Below are 21,623 nucleotides of genomic sequence, written 5' to 3' on the forward strand. Positions count from 1 at the left end.
AATTTTTGTGGTGGGCACAAGCAAGCCAGCTAAACAAAGGCATGTCTTTCAACAAACCTCAAACAAGCCAAACCATTACAACAGACGCCTCAGATCATGGATGGGAGGCGCACATGGAGGGCAGATGCATTTAAAGGCAATGGGCACCCCGGGAAGTGCATCTACACAGCAATCAAAAAGAGATGTTGGCTGGGATTCATGCAATCGAGGCCTTCGGAAAATTTCTTCAGCAAGGTCAACTGCTAATAAAGACAGACAACACCACTGTTATGTGGTACATAAACAAACAGGGAGGCACTCATTCTTACCCCCTCTGCAGGCTAACAATGACTCTTTGGGAAAAGGCCCTGAAACTGAACATACAGTTGCAATCCCAGTTTGTTCCAGGCAAAGACAATGTTCTGGTGGACAGTCTAAGCAGAAACATCTTGGATCCGCACGAATGGATGTTGCATCCAGACATTTTTTCACAAATAACTCCTGCATGGGGGAGGCCGGACATAGACCTCTTTGCCTCACACCTCAATCATCATCTGAAGAAGTTCTGCTTGAGGACACACCATCCTCAAACCTAAAGAATGGATGCTCTCTCCTTCAGATGGAACTCTCTAACAATCTATGCATTCCCACCTCTACCATTAATGACCAAGGTGTTACTGAAGATCAAAGCAGAACAACTGAAAGGCATTTTGATAGCTCCAGACTGGCCAAGACAGCACTAGTATCCATTACTAAGGAGCATAACTCGCACCAAGCCGTGGCCCCTGCCTCAATGACCTCTGCTTCTGACTCAGCACAGTTACAGAACGTCTCATCCCAACCTGCAAACATTACAGCTGACAGCTTGGAGGGTTACATGACTTCTCCCCATATCTCTCTCTCCAAGAAAGTTCAAGAGATCTTACTGGAAGCACGCAGACCTTCCACCAGAAAAACTTACTCAGCCAAATGGAAGAGATTCAGCATCTGGAATGCCAGCAAGGGTCAGGATGCATCAGTAATGAGCATCCCACAGATACTAGAATACTTGGCAGAAATGCTACATAATGGCCTTTCATATTCTTCCATAAAAATACACGCTTCAGCAATTTCAGCAAAATACAACCGTGATCCACCTGTGTTTTCACATCCTTTGCTAAGACAGTTTCTAAGAGGGATTAAGAATATCAAACCTCCCAGAAAACCACCAGTGCCTGCATGGGACCTCAACCGTGTTGGAAAAATTAACTCTCCCTCCTTTTGAGCCAGCAGCATCTTCAGAATTGCAATTTCTCTTCTGGAAAACAGTTTTCCTGTTGGCAATTACCTCAGCAAGAAGAGTCTCGGAGATACAGGCCCTCATGGCAGTACCTCCATTTCTCATTTTTCATCAGGACAGAGTTTCTTTAAGAACCAATCCTTCATTCATGCCAAAAGTGATATCCAGGGTGTCTCTAAATCAAGCAATTCACTTGCCTACCTTCTTTCCCAATACTCAAAATAAAGGAGAAAAGCTGCTGCACACTTTGGACATACACAGACAATTGCGCTACTACTTGGACAGAACAAAAGCCAACAGAAAGTCTGACCAACTATTTGTAGCTTACGCTGCTGGAGTACAAGGAAAGGCAATTTCCAAACAAACAGTTTCAAAATGGATTGGACACTGCATCAGATTCTGTTACTCTTTCCATGGAAAAGGTGTGCCAGCCAATATCAGGCCACACTCCACCAGAGCTATAGCCACCTCTACAGCCTTTTTTAAGAGGGGTGGCTACAAAGGACATTCTAGAAGCTGCTACATGGAGCTCCGTGCATACATTTTCCAAACACTACAACCTGCCTTTATGTTCCAGATCCCGAGCAGGCTTTGCTTCGGCAGTCCTGCAGGGCATTTTAGCTACACCATCTTTATCTAACATCCTACCACCCCCAGCTTGGCTATGGTATTCAACCCATATGTAAGGACTGCAGTTGCATTCTTGAAGGACATAGTACAGTTTTGTACCTACCATAAATGTAGATGTCCGATAGATATGCAACTGCAGTCAGGTTTTCCCTCCCTCCTACCCCTCTTTAAATTATCCTTTTTGGGTCCACTCCCCTTTTCCAAATTAGCTGGGGAAACCTGTTATGGTGTATCTGTTTATTACTGTTGTGCATGTCTGGAATTTTTTATCCAGTCTCTAATTTTAGCCTTCTTTGGAGGGCACCTGGCATCTGGGGCAAGAAACACTGAAGAAGATGGCGTCGACTGATGCTTTTATACCCCAGTCGCTCTGACGTCGGGGAAGAGGCGACATCAGCCGACGCCAGACCCAGACTTTGGAATCCGGCTGACCGAAGGGCTGCCTGAGGCAGGACAACCCATATGTAAGGACTGCAGTTGCATATCTATCGGACATCTACATTTATGGTAGGTACAAAACTGTACTTTCCTCTGCTTGCTGTATTCCCATTTTCCTATCCTTCCTCACTCTTATTCTTACTGCCGGTTTCCTTGTGCATGTTCCTCTGCTTGCTGTATTCCCATTTTCCTATCCTTCCTCACTCTTATTCTTACTGCCGGTTTCCTTGTGCATGTTCCTCTGCTTGCTGTATTCCCATTTTCCTCTCCTTCCTCACTCTTATTCTTACTGCCGGTTTCCTTGTGCATGTTCCTCTGCTTGCTGTATTCCCATTTCCTCTCCTTCCTCACTCTTATTCTTACTGCCGGTTTCCTTGTGCATGTTCCTCTGCTTGCTGTATTCCCATTTTCCTATTCTTCCTCACTCTTATTCTTACTGCCGGTTTGCTTGTGCATCTTCCTCTGCTTGCTGTATTCCCATTTTCCTCTCCTTCCTCACTCTTATTCTTACTGCCGGTTTCCTTGTGCATCTTCCTCTGCTTGCTGTATACCCATTTTCCTACTTTACACCCACACTTCACTGTGTAAAGAGAGAGATAAGCATTGCTGTAGGCCCTTTGATATGGCTTTTGCATGCTTTCTCGTAGCATCATGTGGTGCTTGTGCATGTGCATAGGCAGGTATGTTGTACTTGCTTGGTTTTCTTTGCGTCTGTCCTAACATCATTTGTAGAAGTTCTCTCTTCACTGGGCATGCCATTTCCTTGGGTAATTGGGCTGCAAAAACCCAGTTAGTTATTTAATAATTGGGTTAGGACTGCATTGATCAGCAAAGCATACCAGCAAGAGCCTCACAACGATTGTACTGGGCACGTTTTTGAATTCCGTGGATTCTCTTTTTAGCCTTAGTACACATGCTGTCTGCCATTTAGCACAGCAGTTAAAGCCATAAGCTGTAGTTCCTGTGGTGCACGGTTTGATGCCTACATTTGCCTACTTAGTGACCTTGAGCAAGTCACTTAACCAGACAGTGCTTGGGGGTTTGGGTTAGGCTCCTTACTGGTCCTATGGATGACGAGCTTAGTAGCTACCTATGAAACTGGAGTTCATTTTTAATAGTTACTGCAGTATTTTCTATAGGTTATAGTCAAGCGTTGAGCCTGTGTGTTTGTGTACTTACCCATTTGAATGTGGAGACAAATGTATGTATATGTGTATGTTTATCACTGGCTATAACAAGTCTTTGGCAGATTATTAAATTATTAAAACATTCTATGCATTTGTTTTTGCAGTGACACTTGTAGTTTATATTTTGATCTTGTAACTGACCATTTTATTTACTGCATGTTGTGGGTAGCAAAAATTTTCATGTAAGTTTTGATAGAATTATCAGTGTACTTTACAAATGATTTTTACATGAGCAGTTGGATGAACTGTATTATTTTTTTTCAGAATACCAGACAATAACCTGCCCTACTTTCATAAGCGTCCGCAAGTTCGGATGTTGGTCTTGGCTGCTTTTTGCATCTCTGTCAGTGTGATCTGGGGAGTCTTTCGGAATGAAGACCAGTAAGTTAACAGAAAAGTTTTCCTGAGTGTTTTGTTTTGATGTTCAATGTTGTCAGGTATTTAGTGCTATGAGAGTGTAAAAGAGTAGAGGATGCTGATAAGTGTAGATGTGGGGTAATATAGATAACTAAACCAGTAAATATTGGCACTGATTGTAGATGAATAGATTGTGCTATTTAACTGATTTGGTATCCACATGACACACAATTTCATTTTTAATGACAAAAGTTGAAATGAAAAATGCTACTTCATGGATCATGTGCTACTCATTCTCTAAACCAGTCAGCTTTTGGCATCTTTTCTTTTTTCTCTGAAAGTTGGGATTGGTATATACGTATTCCCATACATGTTGTCATGCCATGTGATAATTACATAACCACACTGATTCTTCCATTCCTCCCAGTTCTTTTTTTGCTGCTTAGATTTTTTTTTTAATCTCAGTCTGGTTTTGTTTGCAAGAATTTCTTGCATTTGCTTGCCATTTTAAGAGTTTGTCTGTTACTGAAACTTGTCCGATTCCTGTTTCAGGTTGCAGAAGATAGATACTCCCATGTCTGATAAGGGAGTCTCTATGCTGAAGTATGTCTTTTTTCACCTAGGATCTAGTTCAGAGGATTAGTTTGGGGCCTTGCTATCCCAGCAGCAAGTCTCTTGTTTTATATAGCCATTAGGGTTTGGGGGTGCCACTCTTATTTGTCTTCCATTTATTAGGGTTTGGGGGTGCCACTCTTATTTGTCTTCCATTTATTAGGGTTTGGGGGTTCCACTCTTGGGGGTGCCCCTCTTATCATTTCTCTTCCATTTTAGCCTTTTTAACAGTAGACAATAAATCTAGAAGATACATTTGTTCTGGCTGCCATACTGGTCAGGGTGAACCCAATTGTCTTTGTTGCTTATCTTTCAGTCGATCACATCAGCCTTTGTATTGTCCTGCCTGCAGTTGGTGAGTATCCCTTCAAGTGACCAGTTTGTAAATCAGCAATATTTGGGGCCTCTACTTTGTCTCCAAGGATTTATGCTAAGGGTCAGTACAGCTGGTTGATCCTTGAGGGAAGACGATTCAGTGAGCCCGCATCAGTACTGGAGTCCTACCAAAAGCGATCAGCATTTGTATGACTCTTGTTGGGAGACTGAGTTCTAGGTGTAAGCATTTGTATGACTCTTGTTGGGAGACTGAGTTCTAGGTGTAAGATTTCAACCTTCAGGACCTTGGTTTGGTGCCATGCTTTGCCTATCTTGCTGTCTGTCTGTGAGATGCAGAAGTTCACACGTGGGCCTTTCTGTGTAGTATGATATATAAATGGAGCTTGCACTAATGTAAATTTTAACACCAGCTTCTTAGAGTCGTTAAGGGTCACTGGGCTTCCTTTCTTTTAGGCTACCTTGTGGATTCTCTTGTTGATGTGATCCTTGTTAATGAGACTGGTGAGTTCTTTGAGCCTCTAGTTTATCTTTGGAGAGGCTTTCCTTTGAGAGTTCCTACAGCTTAAGAGGTCTCGTTTGTCTCCAGCTCTACCTGGAAGCATCGAACACCTGGTCATGCCTGTTTTTAGCCGAATTTTGGATGTTGTCTTGAAAGTATGGCACCCACATTTGGCTGTTGCATCCATATGAGGGCAGATGGCAGACATCATTCAACAGATGGTTGGCATGACTTAGTGACTTGCTTCCCAAAGCTAATTCATGTGGTCTTGGTAGGCTCCAGGAAGTCCCAAATATCAGAAAACAGTATCTGGCAAAAATAACAGGCTGCTAGCAAAACATAAATGGGCAGTGGTTACATTCAGGTATAACTCCTTTCCTTGTTTACTTCCTAGAATGCGAACGCTAGTGATGCCCATTTACTGTTAATAACTGATGCCTTTTCAATGTACTGTGTGAACACTTCCTCTTCAGCCCTAATTCCAAACCTCTGTCCCCTAACCCAGCCCTAAAACCCTGTACCAAAACCTAACCCTAATCTTAAAATTCTATCCCTAACCTTAATACTAACAGTGGAACCCAAAAAAACTTGCATCAAAATACAGTAAAAAGAATTGTCTACCTAAAATGCTTGTACCCTCCCAGTTTACATCCAGAATGGCACACAGTTCTATTTCCTGGTATAACTTGTGGTTACAGTACTTTTACACAGCCTCTAGCTTTGGCCACAGAAATGTCCATTTTAAAAACTATATGAAAAGCTTCATATGCTAAAGGTTTTAGACTAGGGAACCTTACAGAAGAACGGTAAGCTGATGTGGCAGTGATAAATTTTCATTGGAATGATGTGTTCAGTGTGCAAAGTAGATGATGGCTGTGGTGGTATGTAGAAGGTGCTTTGAAATAAGATTCACTTCATTGGCCTTAATTGGGTCTATCCTAACCTTTCTTTTCACACAAGTACATATTAAGACAGTAGGTGCAAAATTGCAATTAACATGTAGTTGGGGCCTTGCCAACCAGTTGGCATAATGGCTAAGGTCTTCGCTGTCCCATGCACAAGGTGCAAAGTTTGATCCTGACCTCCAGCCAGTGCCTGTTTGGAGTTTGCATGTTTTCCCTATCTCTCTCTCTCTGGGGTTCCTCCCACCTCCAAAAAGCATGCAGAGTGTTTCCATCTCAAACTCCCCAATGAATGGAGATGTGGGCAGCAGCACAGACTCTACTTGGTGCCCAGTAGGGGGAAGAGTTGTACAGACCAACCACTTTTGGTATCTACTGTGGTGTGCAGTATCCTGAAGATAGAACACAGATCATAGACTGCATGCAGTGGTAGGGCTAGCCACTCAGTGTAAAATATGGTTCTAGGTGATTCAGTCATGTTGACTAATATTGCCAGAATAGGCATGGGTAGTTACTGGTGATAAGTGGGTTGAGGACCCAGCCTACTCCTACCTGTGGCAGGGATCCATGCTAACTGTGGGTGGGGGGATGTATGTGCCCTATTTGCCAATGTGTGTCTGCCATATAAAGGTCAGCAGCCCTGGGTCTGTAAGCTACTGACCAGCTGGTGTCTATTTGCTCAGTCTGGATTACCTGGGATAGCTCAGTTGAGCGAAAGCTGGATGTAAAACCAATCTGCCAAACGTGAACTGAGAATTGCTACACTTAATTTAGGTTCACTGACAGGATGCAGCTTGGAAGTGGATGACATGATGATACGGAGGAGGCTGGCCATCCTGTGTTTCCAAGAGACAAAATGGAAGGGCAGTGCAGTGAAGCCACTTGGCTTGGGATCCAGAGTCTACTACTCAGGAGAGGGACAGGCTAGAAATGGTGTGGGAATTGTGGTGAGAAAGAGGCTTCAGAAGGCAGTGAGGGATATCATCAGATTTAGTGACAGACTCGTGGCAGTCAGACTTCAGTATAATAGGGCATTATTCATAATCTCAGCCCATGCCCATCAGCAGGGTTTTGATAATGAGTAAAAGAGTGCATTCAGGCACCAGTTGCAAGACCTACTAGATAAAGCAGGACATTAATTGGTGTTGATAATGGGTGACCTGAATGCACATATCGGGACAGACAGGACAGGTTACAAGGATTGCCTGTGCCCACATGGGTGGGGGCAACAGGAATAAAGGAGAGGCCATTCTAGACTCTGTCTGGGAAATGGCTTGATGTTAGCCAGCAAATGGTTCACATGTAAGAGTGGTCAACATGCAGCTCAGTTAGACTTCCTTCTAGTAAGGAAAGGGCACTGGGCTAGAGTCAAGGATTGCAAAGCCATCCCCAGGGAAAGAGTTGGCACACAACTTAAATCACTGGTTGCCCCAATCAGCTCCAAGCAATGGTCAGAGAATGCTCTCAGCTCAACAGAGACCAGACTGAAGACCTGGAAGTTGATTGGAGAGAAAGTACAACACTTCAAGGAATTACTCAGGGCTCTAGCACCCTAAGAAGATGAGGAGATGGGTGGAGTTGGAAAAGAATGGTAGCTCCTCAAAACAGCATGTGTGAGGAGTATACAACTGATATGTGGCCAAGCCAGCTATGGAAATAAGGTACATAAGGAAAGCTGATGCCGGAATGCAGAAGTCATCAAAAGAAAGGAGGAGTGCAGGAAAAAGGGGAGATTTAAAAGACTGACCAGGCTAGGAAAGAATGTTGTTTGGCTAACAAAGAAGAAAGCAGCAGTAGAAAAGAGCAAGGCATCAGAGGCACTCCACCAGCTTCTGGAAGGTGACTCCGTAGGTGGTACAAAATCTATATCAGGTTGCAAGTCAAAGACAGAACGGTAAAGACGACAGTCAGACGTCCTGAGATGCCAGCAATAACCTGCTCACCAGTCCACAGGACATCAAAGGCAGATGGAAGAAGTACTTCCAGCAGTTTCTAAATGAAGAAAACCCCAGAGAAGCTGTACTGCCCCAGACACAGCCTATGATGAAGGAAGAAGAGAAGACCACCATAGAAAAGTAAGAATAGCACTAAGGAAAACGAAGTCAGGGAAAGCAGCAGGCTCAGATGAGGTCACAGCGGATATGATGAAGATTCCTGGTGAGATGGGGAGAAATGGCTTATGAGGGTACTAGTAGTAGTGTGGAGAGAAAGGCATAACCCAGATGACTGGGGAATAAGCATACTCATGCCAGTGTACAAGAATAAAGGGGACATCCACAACTGTGGGCAGTGCAGACATTAAACTCCTGTCACATTGCTTGAACGTTCTGGAGAGAGTGATTGATAAATGGATACGCAGAGTAGTAGAATGAAAGATGGGGGATGAGCAGTTTGGATTCAGATCAGGATGCAGCAAAAACGCAAGGACCCAATGACTCGAGTATAAACAGTGTTCGGTCTCAGGTCTCGAAGAGGGGTTCCCAGTGGTAGAGGGTGTGCACCAGGTTTGAGGTGTGATCCCACTGCTTTTCATACTAGTGATGAACTACATTAGTAAAAGTAATTATTTACATTTGAATTTCAGACCTCACATCCTTCAGAAAATGCATGCTAACACAATTCCTTTTATTCTAGCAACTTTGTAAGTTTAAAAGGGCAATATTTAAAACCTGAGCCTTATTTGGGTATTTGTCCCATCACATTATTTTAGGCTTTGTCCCCATTTCTTGCATTAAGAGGTTGAGAGCTAGTTTTTTCATCTTTCTAAGGAAGAGAGGAGTCAACCAGAGACATCTGGGGATTTGGAAACTGAGAGAGGGCGAGAGACGGCATTAAAGCCGTAATGCGGTACAGAACATCTCTGATGTCATACTTTACATAAGTCTAGCACTTTCCATTCTCCTGACATTGTGTAATTCTTTATTTAGCAGAACTCAAAATACCAGAAAACGTTTCTAGTTCCATTTGGAAAGAATGTTGTACTTGAAGAGTGTGGGACCTTGTTAAAATATATTTCAACCATTTACACCAGTGCATCTTCTAGTGTGTTTTGTTTTGCTCAGACTATTGAAAGGATGAAATGGGTTTCTTGTTTCTCTTTCTAGGTGGGCTTGGGTCCTGCAGGATACTTTAGGAATTGCCTTCTGCCTTTATATGCTAAAGACAATCCGGTTGCCTACATTTAAGGTAAGAACTTAAGTTTGCTAGAGTACTCTGCTGTGGTAAATCTGTGGTTTCTGTAATGCAGCACTGTCAGTGAATGCCTTCCCACTGAAGACTGATGCCTGGCAACCTCTTGTGTATTTGTTACATGTTTGTAGATGTTGTTCTTCTTCTTTCGGCTTTTCCCGGTTAGGGGTTGCCACATAGGAACTCCGGTCCGCTAATGAGTGGCAGTAGATTTTTATGATGCCAGCTCGATGCCCAACCTTCAACGAAGGCACGCCCATTCAAGCATGTCTTTCGAGTGCCACTCGACCGTGGGGAGGACATGTAGACTCCACACAGAAATCGCTCCAGTCGAGAATCGAACAGGAGAACCTCTTGCTGTGAGGCAACAATGCTTCTGCTGCACCACCGCAGCTTACTTTGTAAAGCTACTTGTGCTGAGGTGAAACAAAGCAATAGACTAGATGTTCTCCGTGTTTCACTGTTGCAGTCATTACATTTGGGTAATCTGCTGGCAGGTTGCCCTCAGTCGGCCTGAATAACAAAGTTTTGGGTCCTGCGTCAGTTGCTGTCTCCTCTTCCATGACGTCAAGGGTATAAAACATACAGCCGACGCCATTTTCTTCAGTCTTTCTTGCCACGCGGTGCCCGAAGCAGAAGCAGTTCGCAAATGCCGGTTGGCAGACTCCTGAAATTTTCGCATTCTAGTTTCAAAATCAAAGTCTTTAACTAAAGCTAAGTACCCTGTTGGGGAAACTTTTTCTTGCTCCTTACCGATTTCAGTAAAAGTTAATAATTGCATTACTTGTGGGAAGCAAATACCTCCTAAGGATTTTCATTTGTACTGTATTCCTTGCCTAGGCCCAGATCATAACGTGCCTTGCTGTCGGTTTTGTGCTAGATTTAACCAACACACTGTTAAGCATCTGTATATTTTTGCTTCAAAATATTTTGGATCCAGATTTAATTACCCTGAAATGTCATCGGTTAGCAATCCGACTACTGGAGTTCACAAAAAACGCAACTAGACAGAGACCGACAGTCTAGGTCCAAAACCGACGACTAAGCTTCTCCTAAGCCAGTCGTCGGTACTCGGGCGCTTTCGCAGCCCCTGATACCCACTACTTTTGAGTCGCTTGCCTCTACCACGACCCATGCGGAGTCCAGTATGCCGCGAGGTTCTCAGAGTGTTGAACCCACGGATGTCTCTCCCTTGGATGGGTCCGGAGCCACTGAGCAGGCACTGGCTTCTGAGGGTGTTTTCAGGCCTCAACATTTTTATATAAAACCGACGCCAAATTCAAAAACAAGATTGAAAACATCCAAGTCTAAAAAGCGACGCATGAGCCACATGCTCAGGCCCCTATGCCTAAAAAACAGATGATCAAAATGGCTGAGGACTTAATTACCTTGATCAGGGTTCCCAACCCCCTGTTAAGAGGCCTAGGCAAGGTACGAGTTATGAATCTTCAGATCAGGTTTCCATTTCTTCTGATTCCTCTTCTGATCAGGAATTTTCTATTCCACCCTATGAGGATTCAGATGCAGAAGAATCCATCCCATCTGCATCTCCTCCTGAGGATTATTCTTTTGGAGAAACCTTGCATACTTTAAGGGAACATTTTCATTGGGAAAGTCAGGATTTCTCTGAATCAAAAAAGAGGCTTGGGGATTTCCTTCTTCCTCAGCATAGGCCTTTGGCAATACCTGCTGTATTAGACATTGTTGTTGTGTTTTCGGAATCAAGCATGGCTCCTGACTCCCTACCTCCGGCTCCTAGTAAGCCTGACAGATATTACAGGGTTCCTGACTCCCACAAATTTCTATTCAAAAATCCTGCTGCTGATCCAGAGACTCTCTCTCAGGGTCCCAAAGGTGTAAAGGCCTCTACAGCCAAAAATCCTACCCCCTCTGATAGAGATTCCAGTGCGCTGATTAAATGGGGAAAGAAGGTTTATACGTCTGCAACCTTGGCAGTCAATGCCTTAAACTGCCAGTTTTATATGCTTAAATATCAACAGCATGTTATGGGCTTATTGAAACAGAAAATTATGTTGATTTCTGATTGTGTGGAAAATAAAGAATTCCAGGCATTATTGCATGCAGCAGAACAGGTTGGAAAGCATCATTTACAATTATGCTATGCAGCAGAACAGGTTGGAAGGCATAATTTACAATGTGGTTTTGATTCCTTGGAGGCCTCTTGCAGGACCGCAGTTACTGGATCTGTGATTAGGAGGCATGCCTGGCTCAAGGATCAAAATCTGCCTGATCATGTTAAAGCCAAATTGTTGGATGGCCCTTTACAGCATGATACTCTGTTTGGTAATACGGCAGAAGAGGTTTTAAAGAAAATGGAAGACAAAGCTAAATCTATGCAAACTGTGAAAGATTTCTTACAAGTGCAGCCACCCAGGTTCAGTAGGCACTGGCCTACTAAAAATTGGTCCTTTCCTGTGCCCAACAGAGCCTCTCAAGGCAAATCCAGGCGCTCAAAGGGCTCAAGATACCATTCACAGAGTTCTTACAGGTCAAAGCAATGAGGTGCCTCCACCTCCATATCTGGAGGAAACAAAGCACAACCCTACTGTAAGCAGTCTCAGTGACTTCCCTCTACCTTCTCCAAGCACTTATCTTTTGGCAGCCCCCTTGGGGGGGAAATTAGCACTTCATGCTCAAAATTGGCAGTTAATTACCCAGGACTTGTGGGTATTAAACATAGTATCCCAGGGGTACAGATTTCATTTCCATACTTTGCCAATTCCAAACGGTTGGCCAGATCTGCCACAAAATCAATGGGCAGAGGCTCAGAAACAAGTTACGTCCCTCATGGATATGGGGGCTATTCAACCACTACCAGAACAGGAAAAAGGACAAGGGTTTTATTCAAGACTTTTCCTGGTACCCATAAAAGACAATGCCTGGCGTCCAACACTGGACTTATCAATTTTGAACACATTCCTGGACATTCCAGAATTCAAAATGCTGACTTTACAACAGCTACTGCCCATGCTGGGCAGGAGCGCTTGGTTAGTGACTCTAGACTTGAGGCATACCTGCATATCCCAATCAGGGAATCGAGCAGAAGATATCTCCGCATCGTCAAGTTTTTTGCATTACCAAATGTTCATCGTGCATACAGCTGCAGTAATCACATATGGGTTCTCTGCCGTCAGGCGGTCTCTCGGTCGGCCGAATTCCAAAGTTTTGGTCCGGCGTCAGTTGTTGTTGCTTTCTTTCCTGACTTCAGTGCGACAGGGGTATATAAGACACAGCCGACGCCATATTCTTCAGTCTTTTTTGCCGCGCGGTGCCCGAAGCAGAAGCAGTTCGCAAGTGCCGGTCAGCCAGCTCCTGAATTTACGAAAAATTGGAAACCGAAGTCTTCTTTAAAGCTAAGTACCCCGTTGGGGAAACTTTTCTTGCCTCAGACCGATGTCAGACAAAGTTAACAATTGTATTTCTTGTGGGAAGTAAATACTGCATAAGGATTTCCATTCCTTCTGCATACCTTGTTTAGGTCCAGACCACGATGTCTCGGGCTGTCGCTTTTGTGCTACTTTCAATAAACGCACTATTAAGCGTCGGGCGGAGTTCGCCCAACATTATTTTGGTAAAGCCTTTGATTATAAAATGTCGGAGACTCAGACTACCGTTTTGTCCAAAAAACGCAAGGACAAGGACCGACACGCGAGGTCCGCTGTCTCCACCAACACCACGCCAAAACTGACTGCATGTGGTCCGGTACTCAGCGAGACGCCTTTGCAGTCCCTGACTACTGACGACACTTCTTTGGCGGTGTCTTCTGTACCCGAGACCGCAGGTGCTTCGGCCCTTACTCAGACTACAACCACCGAAGCCACTGTGAGTGTTGAGTCTCCTAATGTGGACAGGTCCACTTCCACCCAGGGTGTCTTTAGGCCCTCATCTTCCTTTTCCATTAAGGCCTTTACTAAGTCCAAATCAGCCATGCATCCCAGGAGGCCTGTTGCTCAGGGCCCATCCCCAGGCCCCATGCCTAAAAAGCAGATGCATAAAATGGCTGAGGATTTGATTACCCTTATCAGGGGTTCCCAACCCCCTCCAGACAAGAGACCCAGAGTGGAGGAAGATTCTCCCTCTTCTGAACAGGGCTCCTTTTTTTCAGAACATTCTGATGTAGAGGAACACTCGTACTCCCCTTATGAAGATTCAGATGCAGAACAGTCCATTCCTTCTGTATCTCCCCCAGAGGATTTCTCTTTTGGGGAAACCTTGCACACCTTGAGGGAGCACTTCCATTGGGAAGGCCAAGACTTTTCTGATTCCAAGAAAAGGCTTAGGGAATTTCTTTTGTTACCTCAACACAGACCGCTGGCTATACCTCCTGTCTTGGACATACTTGATGATGTTTACTCGGAGGCTTGTCTTAGTCCGGATTCCCTGCCTCCTGCTCCAGTCAAACCTGATAGGTACTACAGAGTTCCTAACTCTCACCAATTTCTTTTCAAAAGCCATAATGCTGACCCTGAAACCATTTCTCAAGGCCCCAAGGGAATGAAGGCCTCTACTGCCAAGAATCCACTTCCTTCCGAAAGAGAATCTAGATCCTTAGAAAGGTGGGGGAAAAAGGTATACACCTCGGCCACCCTAGCCATGAGGGCCTTAAATTGTCAGTTCCATATGCTTAAATACCAGCAGTTTCTGTTATCTCAATTAAGAAATAAAATGTCTCAACCTAAACAACCAGATTTGAAGGAATTGCAGGATATGATGCATAGTACAGAACAAGTGGGTAAACACACCTTACAATGTGGCTATGATGCCTTAGAGGCCTCAAGTAGAGCTGCTGTTACAGGCTCATGTCATTCGTAGACATGCTTGGCTTAGGGAACAGAGCTTGCCTGATCATGTTAAAGCTAAATTACTAGATGCTCCTTTACAAAAGGATGTACTATTTGGTACTAATGCTGAGGAGATGCTACGCAAAATGGAAGAAAAAGCTAAATCTATGCAAACTGTCAAGGCTTTTCTACAGGTGCAACCACCTCGTTTTAGCAGAAATTGGCCTTCTAAAAACTGGTCCTTTCCAGCCACGGACAAGCCCCAAAGAGGTAGATACAGGCGCACAAGGGGCCGAGGTCAATCTCAAGGATCATATAGAGGCAGACAATGGCAAACTCCAGCACCAAGAGGTGGCGAAGACAGTGCACAACAATACAGGAAACAAACCCAATGACTTCCTCCTTTTCATGCCAAGCAAGTCTCAGCTGGCAGCTCCCTTGGGAGGAAAGCTGGCCTTATTTACAAGAAATTGGCATATTATCACAACAGACAAATGGATCCTGGACATTATAAACAGAGGCTACAGATTTCATTTTCACACTCTTCCAAAAATGAGAGGCATGCCAAACCTGCCACACAATCAAAGGGCAGAGGCACAAATACAAATTTCAAAACTCATGGACATGAAAGCTATTCAAGAGGTACCTACTCACAAACAAGGTCAAGGTTTTTATTCCAGACTATTTCTGGTACCAAGGAAAGTAACAGACTGGAGACCCATTTTGGACTTATCCATCCTAAATACATTTCTACTCGTACAAAATTCAAGATGCTCACATTACAGCAGCTTCTTCCTATGCTGGGCAAGGGTTTTGGCTGGTAACATTGGACCTCAAGGAGGCATACCTGCATGTCCCAATCAGACAAAGCTGCAGAAGATACCTCAGATTTCTTGCAGGTTCAATCCACTATCAATTCTCTGCATTGCCCTTTGGCTTATCTACTGCCCAGAGTATTCACGAAATGCCTGGCATCAGTAATCGCCTACTGCAGACTTCAAGGGATACAAATTTACCCTCATTTGGACGACTGCCTGATCCAAGCGGACAGCAAGCACAAACTTCTGGAATATCTGGCTTATGCAATACGGTTACTGAATTCTCTGGGATACACAATCAACAAAGAGAAATCCAGGCTAACACCATCTCAGAAAATAACTTTCCTGGGTGCCAACTTGGACACAAACACCCAGATGGCCTACCTTACGCCAGAAAAACAGGGGCAACTAACACAGTACTTCAAAATACTAGCAAATTGTACCAGGCTTACTGCAAGGAAAATCCTGCAGGCTCTGGGCTTCATGGCATCTTGCATTCTTTTAATCCCATGTGCAAAGTTGCATATGAGAAAACTTCAATGGTACCTAAAAAACCTATGGTCTCAGCACAGCCACAATTTGGAAACAATAATACCAATAATTCCATGTTTACAAAAGGAATTTCTATGGTGGGCCCAAGCATGTCAAACAAACACAGGTCTCCCATTCTGCAAGCCTCAAGCAAATCAAGTCATCACAACAGATGCCTCAGATTACGCCTGGGGGACGCACATGACAGACAGGTGCATTCAGGGCAAATGGTCCCAAAAGGAAAAGCACCTTCACATCAACCAAAAAGAAATGCTAGCAGTGATAAATGCAATTACATCATTCAAGGACCTCCTGCATCCAGGACAATTACTGATAAGAACAGACAACACCACAGTAATGTGGTACATAAACAAGGAGGAACACATTCATACCCCCTGTGCAGACTAGCCATGACACTTTGGAACTTGGCTCTGGAATGGCAAATCGAACTTCAAGCACAGTACTTGCCAGGTTTGGAAAACACGCTGGCAGACAGTCTAAGCAGAAATATGACAGATCCGCACGAATGGAAGTTGCATCCTCAGGTGTTTACACAGATAATCCAAGCGTGGGGAAGGCCAGACATAGATCTCTTCACCTCACACAGGAATCATCAATTGGAAAAGTTTTGTTCAAGGACCTTCCATACAAAGGCCTGGAGAGTGGACGCCCTTTCATTCAGTTGGACAGCATAGACAGTGTACGCTTTCCCACCTCTGCCTCTTCTGCCCAAGGTGCCCTTGAAAGCAAGAGCAGACAGACCGAAGATGATACTGATTGCTCCAGACTGGCCAAGACAGCACTGGTACCCACTCCTGAGGAGCCTAACACATACTCCTCCCTGGCTTCTACCTCTAATGCCTCTTCTGCTGACTCAGCACAGCTACAAAACTCTTCACAGTCAGCTGAAAACACTCAATCTCGCTGCATGGAAAATTCCTTAACACCACAACAGATCCTACTCCCCAAAGAGGTGCAGGACGTCATTCTGGAGGCCAGAAGGCCATCAACTAGAAAGGCCTACTCCGCAAAATGGAAACGGTTTTGCTCCTGGAATGAGAAAAAAGGCCAGGATCCTAGAAAACTAAATTTGCCTCTGGTATTACAGTATCTAGCTGAGCTGCTGAACAGTGGGCTTTCATTTTCCTCCATAAAAATCCATGCCTCAGCCATTTCTGCAGAATTCAACACAGATCCACCGTTATTCTCTCAACCAGTTTTAAGACAGTTCCTCAGAGGGGCTAAGAATATAAGACCACCAAGGAAACAACCAGTGCCAGCCTGGGATCTTAATTACATTCTAGAAAAATTAACATTGCCTCCCTTTGAACCAGCTGCCTCAACAGATTTGCAATATCTGTCCTGGAAAACAGCTTTCCTTCTGGCCATTACCTCAGCTCGTAGAGTTTCGGAGCTACAAGCCCTCATGGCTGTGCAGCCCTTTCTCATCTTCCATCAGGACAGGGTTTCCCTTCGAACCAATCCGTCATTTATGCCTAAAGTGGTATCCAGGGTAGCTTTGAATCAAGCCATACACTTACCTACCTTTTACCCCAATCCTCAAAACAAAGGGGAAAGGCTGCTACATTCCTTAGACATCCATAGGCAGCTACGTTATTATTTGGACAGAACAAAGCCTTTCAGGAAATCAGAACAGCTTTTTGTGTCCTATGCTGTAGGAGCTCAAGGGAAGCCTGTTACCAAACAGACGATTTCAAAATGGATAGGCCACTGCATACGATTTTGTTACTCCTGTCATGGGAAATCTGTCCCTACAGGCATCCGATCCCACTCCACCAGGGCCACAGCTACCTCTACAGCCTTCCTCAGAGGAGTTCCTACCAAAGATATTTTGGAGGCAGCCACTTGGAGTTCTGTGCATACCTTCACAAAACACTACCACCTGCCTTTATATTCCAAAACTAGAGCAGGCTTTGCCACTGCTGTATTGCAGGGCATTCTGGCTCATCCCAATTCCACCTAGTGCCTACCACCCTGTGCGTAGCTTTGGGATTCTACCCATATGTGATTACTGCAGCTGTATGCACGATGAACATAGTACAGTTTTGTACCTACCATAAATGTAGATGTTCGAGTGCTAATACAGCTGCAGTGCAGGTTTCCCTCCCTCCTTCCCCTCTTGGTAAAGGACTAGTGGCTAACACCTCCTCTTACAACCTAATTTGGGTTATCCTCCAATGGTGTATTTGCTTGCAACTACTGTTTTTTGATTACATTGCATTGCTTGAATATATTTTTATATATAATTTATGTATTGCCTTCCTTCTGGGGGCACCTGACATCTGGAGCAAGAAAAGACTGAAGAATATGGCGTCTGCTGTGTCTTGTATACCCCTGTCGCACTGACGTCAGGAAAGAAAGCAACAACAACCGACACCGGACCAAGACTTTGGAATTCGGCCGACCGAGGGACCGCCTGACGGCAGAGAACCCATATGTGATTACTGCAGCTGTATTAGCACTCGAACATCTACATTTATGGTAGGTACAAAACTGTACTTTCTCTGCACTGCCCTTTGGCTTATCTGCTGCTCCCAGGGTCTTTACAAAGTGCCTGGCACCACTAATTGCATTTTGCAGATGAAGCATACAAATTTATCCTTACCTGGATGGCTGTCTCATTCAAGCAGAGAACAAGGACATTCTTCAACATCTGGCGTTTGTAAAAAGGCTTTTAACATGCCTAGGGTACACAATAAACTAAAAGAAATCCCAACTGGTACCCTCTCAAACAATTACATTCCTGGGTGCAAGCTTGAATACAACTGCCCAGATGGCTTACCTTACGCCAGACAAACAAAGGCAACTGACAGCATACTTCAAACAGATGGCAACAAAAACCCAGTTATCTGCAAGACAAATTCTGCAGGCTTTGGGGTTCATGGCATCCTGCATTCTACTAATTCCATATGCAAGACTGCATATGAGGAAACTTTAATGGTACCTAAAAAGTTTATGGAGTCAACATTGTCACAGTCTGGAAACAATGATTCCTCTCATTCCCTGCCTACAACAGAAGTTTCTTTGGTGGGCAGAGACATGTCACCAGAACAAGGGACAGTCTTTCACTCTACCCCCTGCCACCCAAACCCTAACTGCAGACGCATCAGACTATGCTTGGGGGGCCCAAATGGCGGGGAGATGCATTCAGGGCATATGGAGCCCAAAACAAATGCATCTGCATATCAACCAGAAAGAGATGCTAGCGTTCAGAATGCTCTGACAACCTTCAAGGACTTACTTCATCCAGGACAACTACTGATAAAGACGGGCAACACCACGGTTATGTGGTACATGAACAAGCAGGGGGGTACACATTCTTACCCCCTTTGCAGACTAGCCATGGCACTGTGGGACACAGCCTTGACTTACCAAGTACATCTTCAAGCACAATTTCTGCCAGGAAAGCAAAATACTCTGGCAGATGACCTAAGCAGAAATTTTATGGACCCACACGAGTGGAAACTGGATCCACAAATCTTCAGCATGGTAACACAGAAATGGGGGAGCCCAGACGTAGATCTATTTGCCTCTCACCAAAATTATCAACTGGACAAATTCTGCACAGGGACGTATCACAGACAAGCATGGAAAGTGGATGCCCTATCCTTCAGTTGGAAAAACCTATCAGTCTATGCCTGTCCCCCTAGGACTCTTCTCTCCAAGGTATTACTAAAGGTCAGACAGGAAAAACCAAAAGATCTTGATCGCTCCGGACTGGCCTCGCCAGCACTGGTACCCAATTCTAAGGAATATGTCTCAACTCCCTCCTTGGTACTTGCCTCAAATACCTCATCTACTGTCTCAGCAGAACAATCAAATTCTGCACACTCAGCTCCAAGCTTTGAACCTTGCAGCATAGCTGATCATGTAATTATTCAAACACCACCTCTCAGTAAATCTGTGATGGATGTAATTTTGGAAGCCAGAAGGCCTAGTACTAGAAAATCTTATGCTGATAAATGGAAGAGATTCTGTGCTTTGAACCAAGCACACGGAACGGACACAGCAAAACCAAATATCCCTCAGATTTTACAATACTTGACTGAGATGCTTTGACAAGGGCCTATCTTTTTCTTCAGTAAAAATCCATGCCTCTGCCATCTCGCCTCATTACAACATGGAGCCCTCCCCTCATTTCTCATCCTCTGCTAAAACAGTATCTTAGTGGGGCCAAAAATTTAAGGCCTCCCAGAAGATCACCAACTCCTGCATGGGACCTCAATTTTGTGCTGGAAAAACTCACCCTGCCTCCTTTTGAACCAGCAGCTACTGTGGATATAAAATTTTTATCTTGGAAAACGGCTTTCCTCTTGGCAATCACTTCAGCAAGAAGGGTTTCAGAACTACAGGCTCTCATGGCTGTGGAGCCTTTTATTACATTTTACCCGGACAGGGTGTCCCTCAGGACCAATCCTTCCTTTATGCCTAAGGTGGTATCCAGTGCGGCTCTTAACCAAACCATTCACCTGCCAACATTTTACCCAAATCCGCAGAACAGGGGGGAGCGGATTCTCCATTCATTGGACGTACACAGACAACTAAGATTCTACTTAAACAGGACCAAATCTCTAAGAAAGTCTGAGCAGCTACTGGTGGCATTTGCTTCAGGATCAGAGGGGAAGGCTATATTTAAGCAGACTATTTTTAAGTGGATAAGCCACTGCATTCGTTTCTGCTATTGCACCATGGTAAACCTGTGCCCAAGGGAATCGGGTCACATTCCATCAGGGCTGCTTCTACCTCAGCAGCCTTTCTCAGAGGAGTTCCAACCAAAGACATTCTAGAAGCTGCTACTTGGAGCTCTGTTCATACCTTCACAAAGTATTATCATTTGCCTCTCTCCTCCAAATCCAGGGCAGGCTTTGCCACTGCAGTTTTGCCGGGCCTTATAGCCACTCCTAATGCTATTTAGTTCCATCCACCCATTCATAGCTTTGGGATTCTACCCAAATGTAATGACTGCAACAGTGAAACATGAAGAACATAGTACAGTTGTGTACACTTGCCATAAATGTAGATGTTAGAGTGTATTCACTGTTGCAGTCCGGGTTACCCACCCGCCACCCCCCTTTTCTATAACTTCTTTCCTTCAGTATATTCTAAAGCCTTTGTGGTGTATTTGCTTTTAGATGAAGGTAAAGTTTGTTAAAAGTGTATTTACATGTATTGCTGTTTATTTATATATATATTTGGGGGGCACCTGACATCCGGGGCAAGAAAAACTGAAGAAAATGGCATCAGCTGCATGTTTTATACCCCCTGACGACCTGACATCATGGAAGAGGAGACAGCAACCGATGCAGGGCCCAAGATTTTTGTTATTCAGGCCGACTGAGGGCAACCTGCCAGCAGATTACCCAAATGTAATGACTGCAACAGTGAATACACTTTCACATCTGCATTTATGGTAAGTGTACACAACTGTACTTTCAGTGATCCCTGAGGAGAGGGACGAGTTGCTGTTATTCCATTTTAAGAAGAGAATGAGTGTGAGAGAATGGGTTATGCATTATCAGAATCAATATTTATTTGCTAAATGTGGAAGCTGGGATATTGTGCCAGAGTGGACTTGTATTTACAACCTGAAGAAAAAGAGCAAAACGCATTTGAAATATGTTTTAACTTGGAAGCAAGAAACATACTAGTTCTGTTCATAAGAGAGATAAAATATGCAATAATATTTAGATATTTATTTTATGTAATTGTAGTCATTTGTTAATCTTGTAAGTGTATGCAAGTATCTGCTATCTTGGTGTGTTGATGGCAGTACTGCCTTGCATATGTGACTTGCTCAGACTTTCATATTATACATAAATGTTTGAGAGCCTCAAACCTTTCACTTTGCAGGGTGAAACTCATTAGCATTTCTTAGCTTTACCAGTTATACTAAACTACAAGACTGCTATTTAGTCATAGATGCTATGGTGCAAAAAGACAACTGAAGTGGTATTATTATTTTTGTCATAATTGATGAAAAAATGCCATATCCTAGGTTATTCCTCCTGTCTACTTTGACTGATGGGTTATATAATACTATCTG

At 44.1% G+C, this 21,623-nt stretch overlaps 1 protein-coding gene across 1 annotated transcript in view; it reads left to right on the forward strand.

Moving 5' to 3' along the window:
- The window catches only part of SPPL2B (signal peptide peptidase like 2B), an 859,053-nt gene that overhangs the window by 607,277 nt on the left and 230,153 nt on the right, over positions 1-21,623 (forward strand). The window contains exons 9-10 of the mRNA XM_044054743.1: positions 3,778-3,894; positions 9,324-9,408. Coding sequence (XP_043910678.1) covers positions 3,778-3,894; positions 9,324-9,408 — 202 coding nt within the window. The remainder of the gene's footprint in view (positions 1-3,777; positions 3,895-9,323; positions 9,409-21,623) is intronic.

Source organism: Protopterus annectens, chromosome 13.part0 (genome assembly GCF_019279795.1).
Source record: "Protopterus annectens isolate FY-2018-M chromosome 13.part0, PAN1.0, whole genome shotgun sequence".
NCBI lineage: Eukaryota > Metazoa > Chordata > Ceratodontiformes > Protopteridae > Protopterus > Protopterus annectens.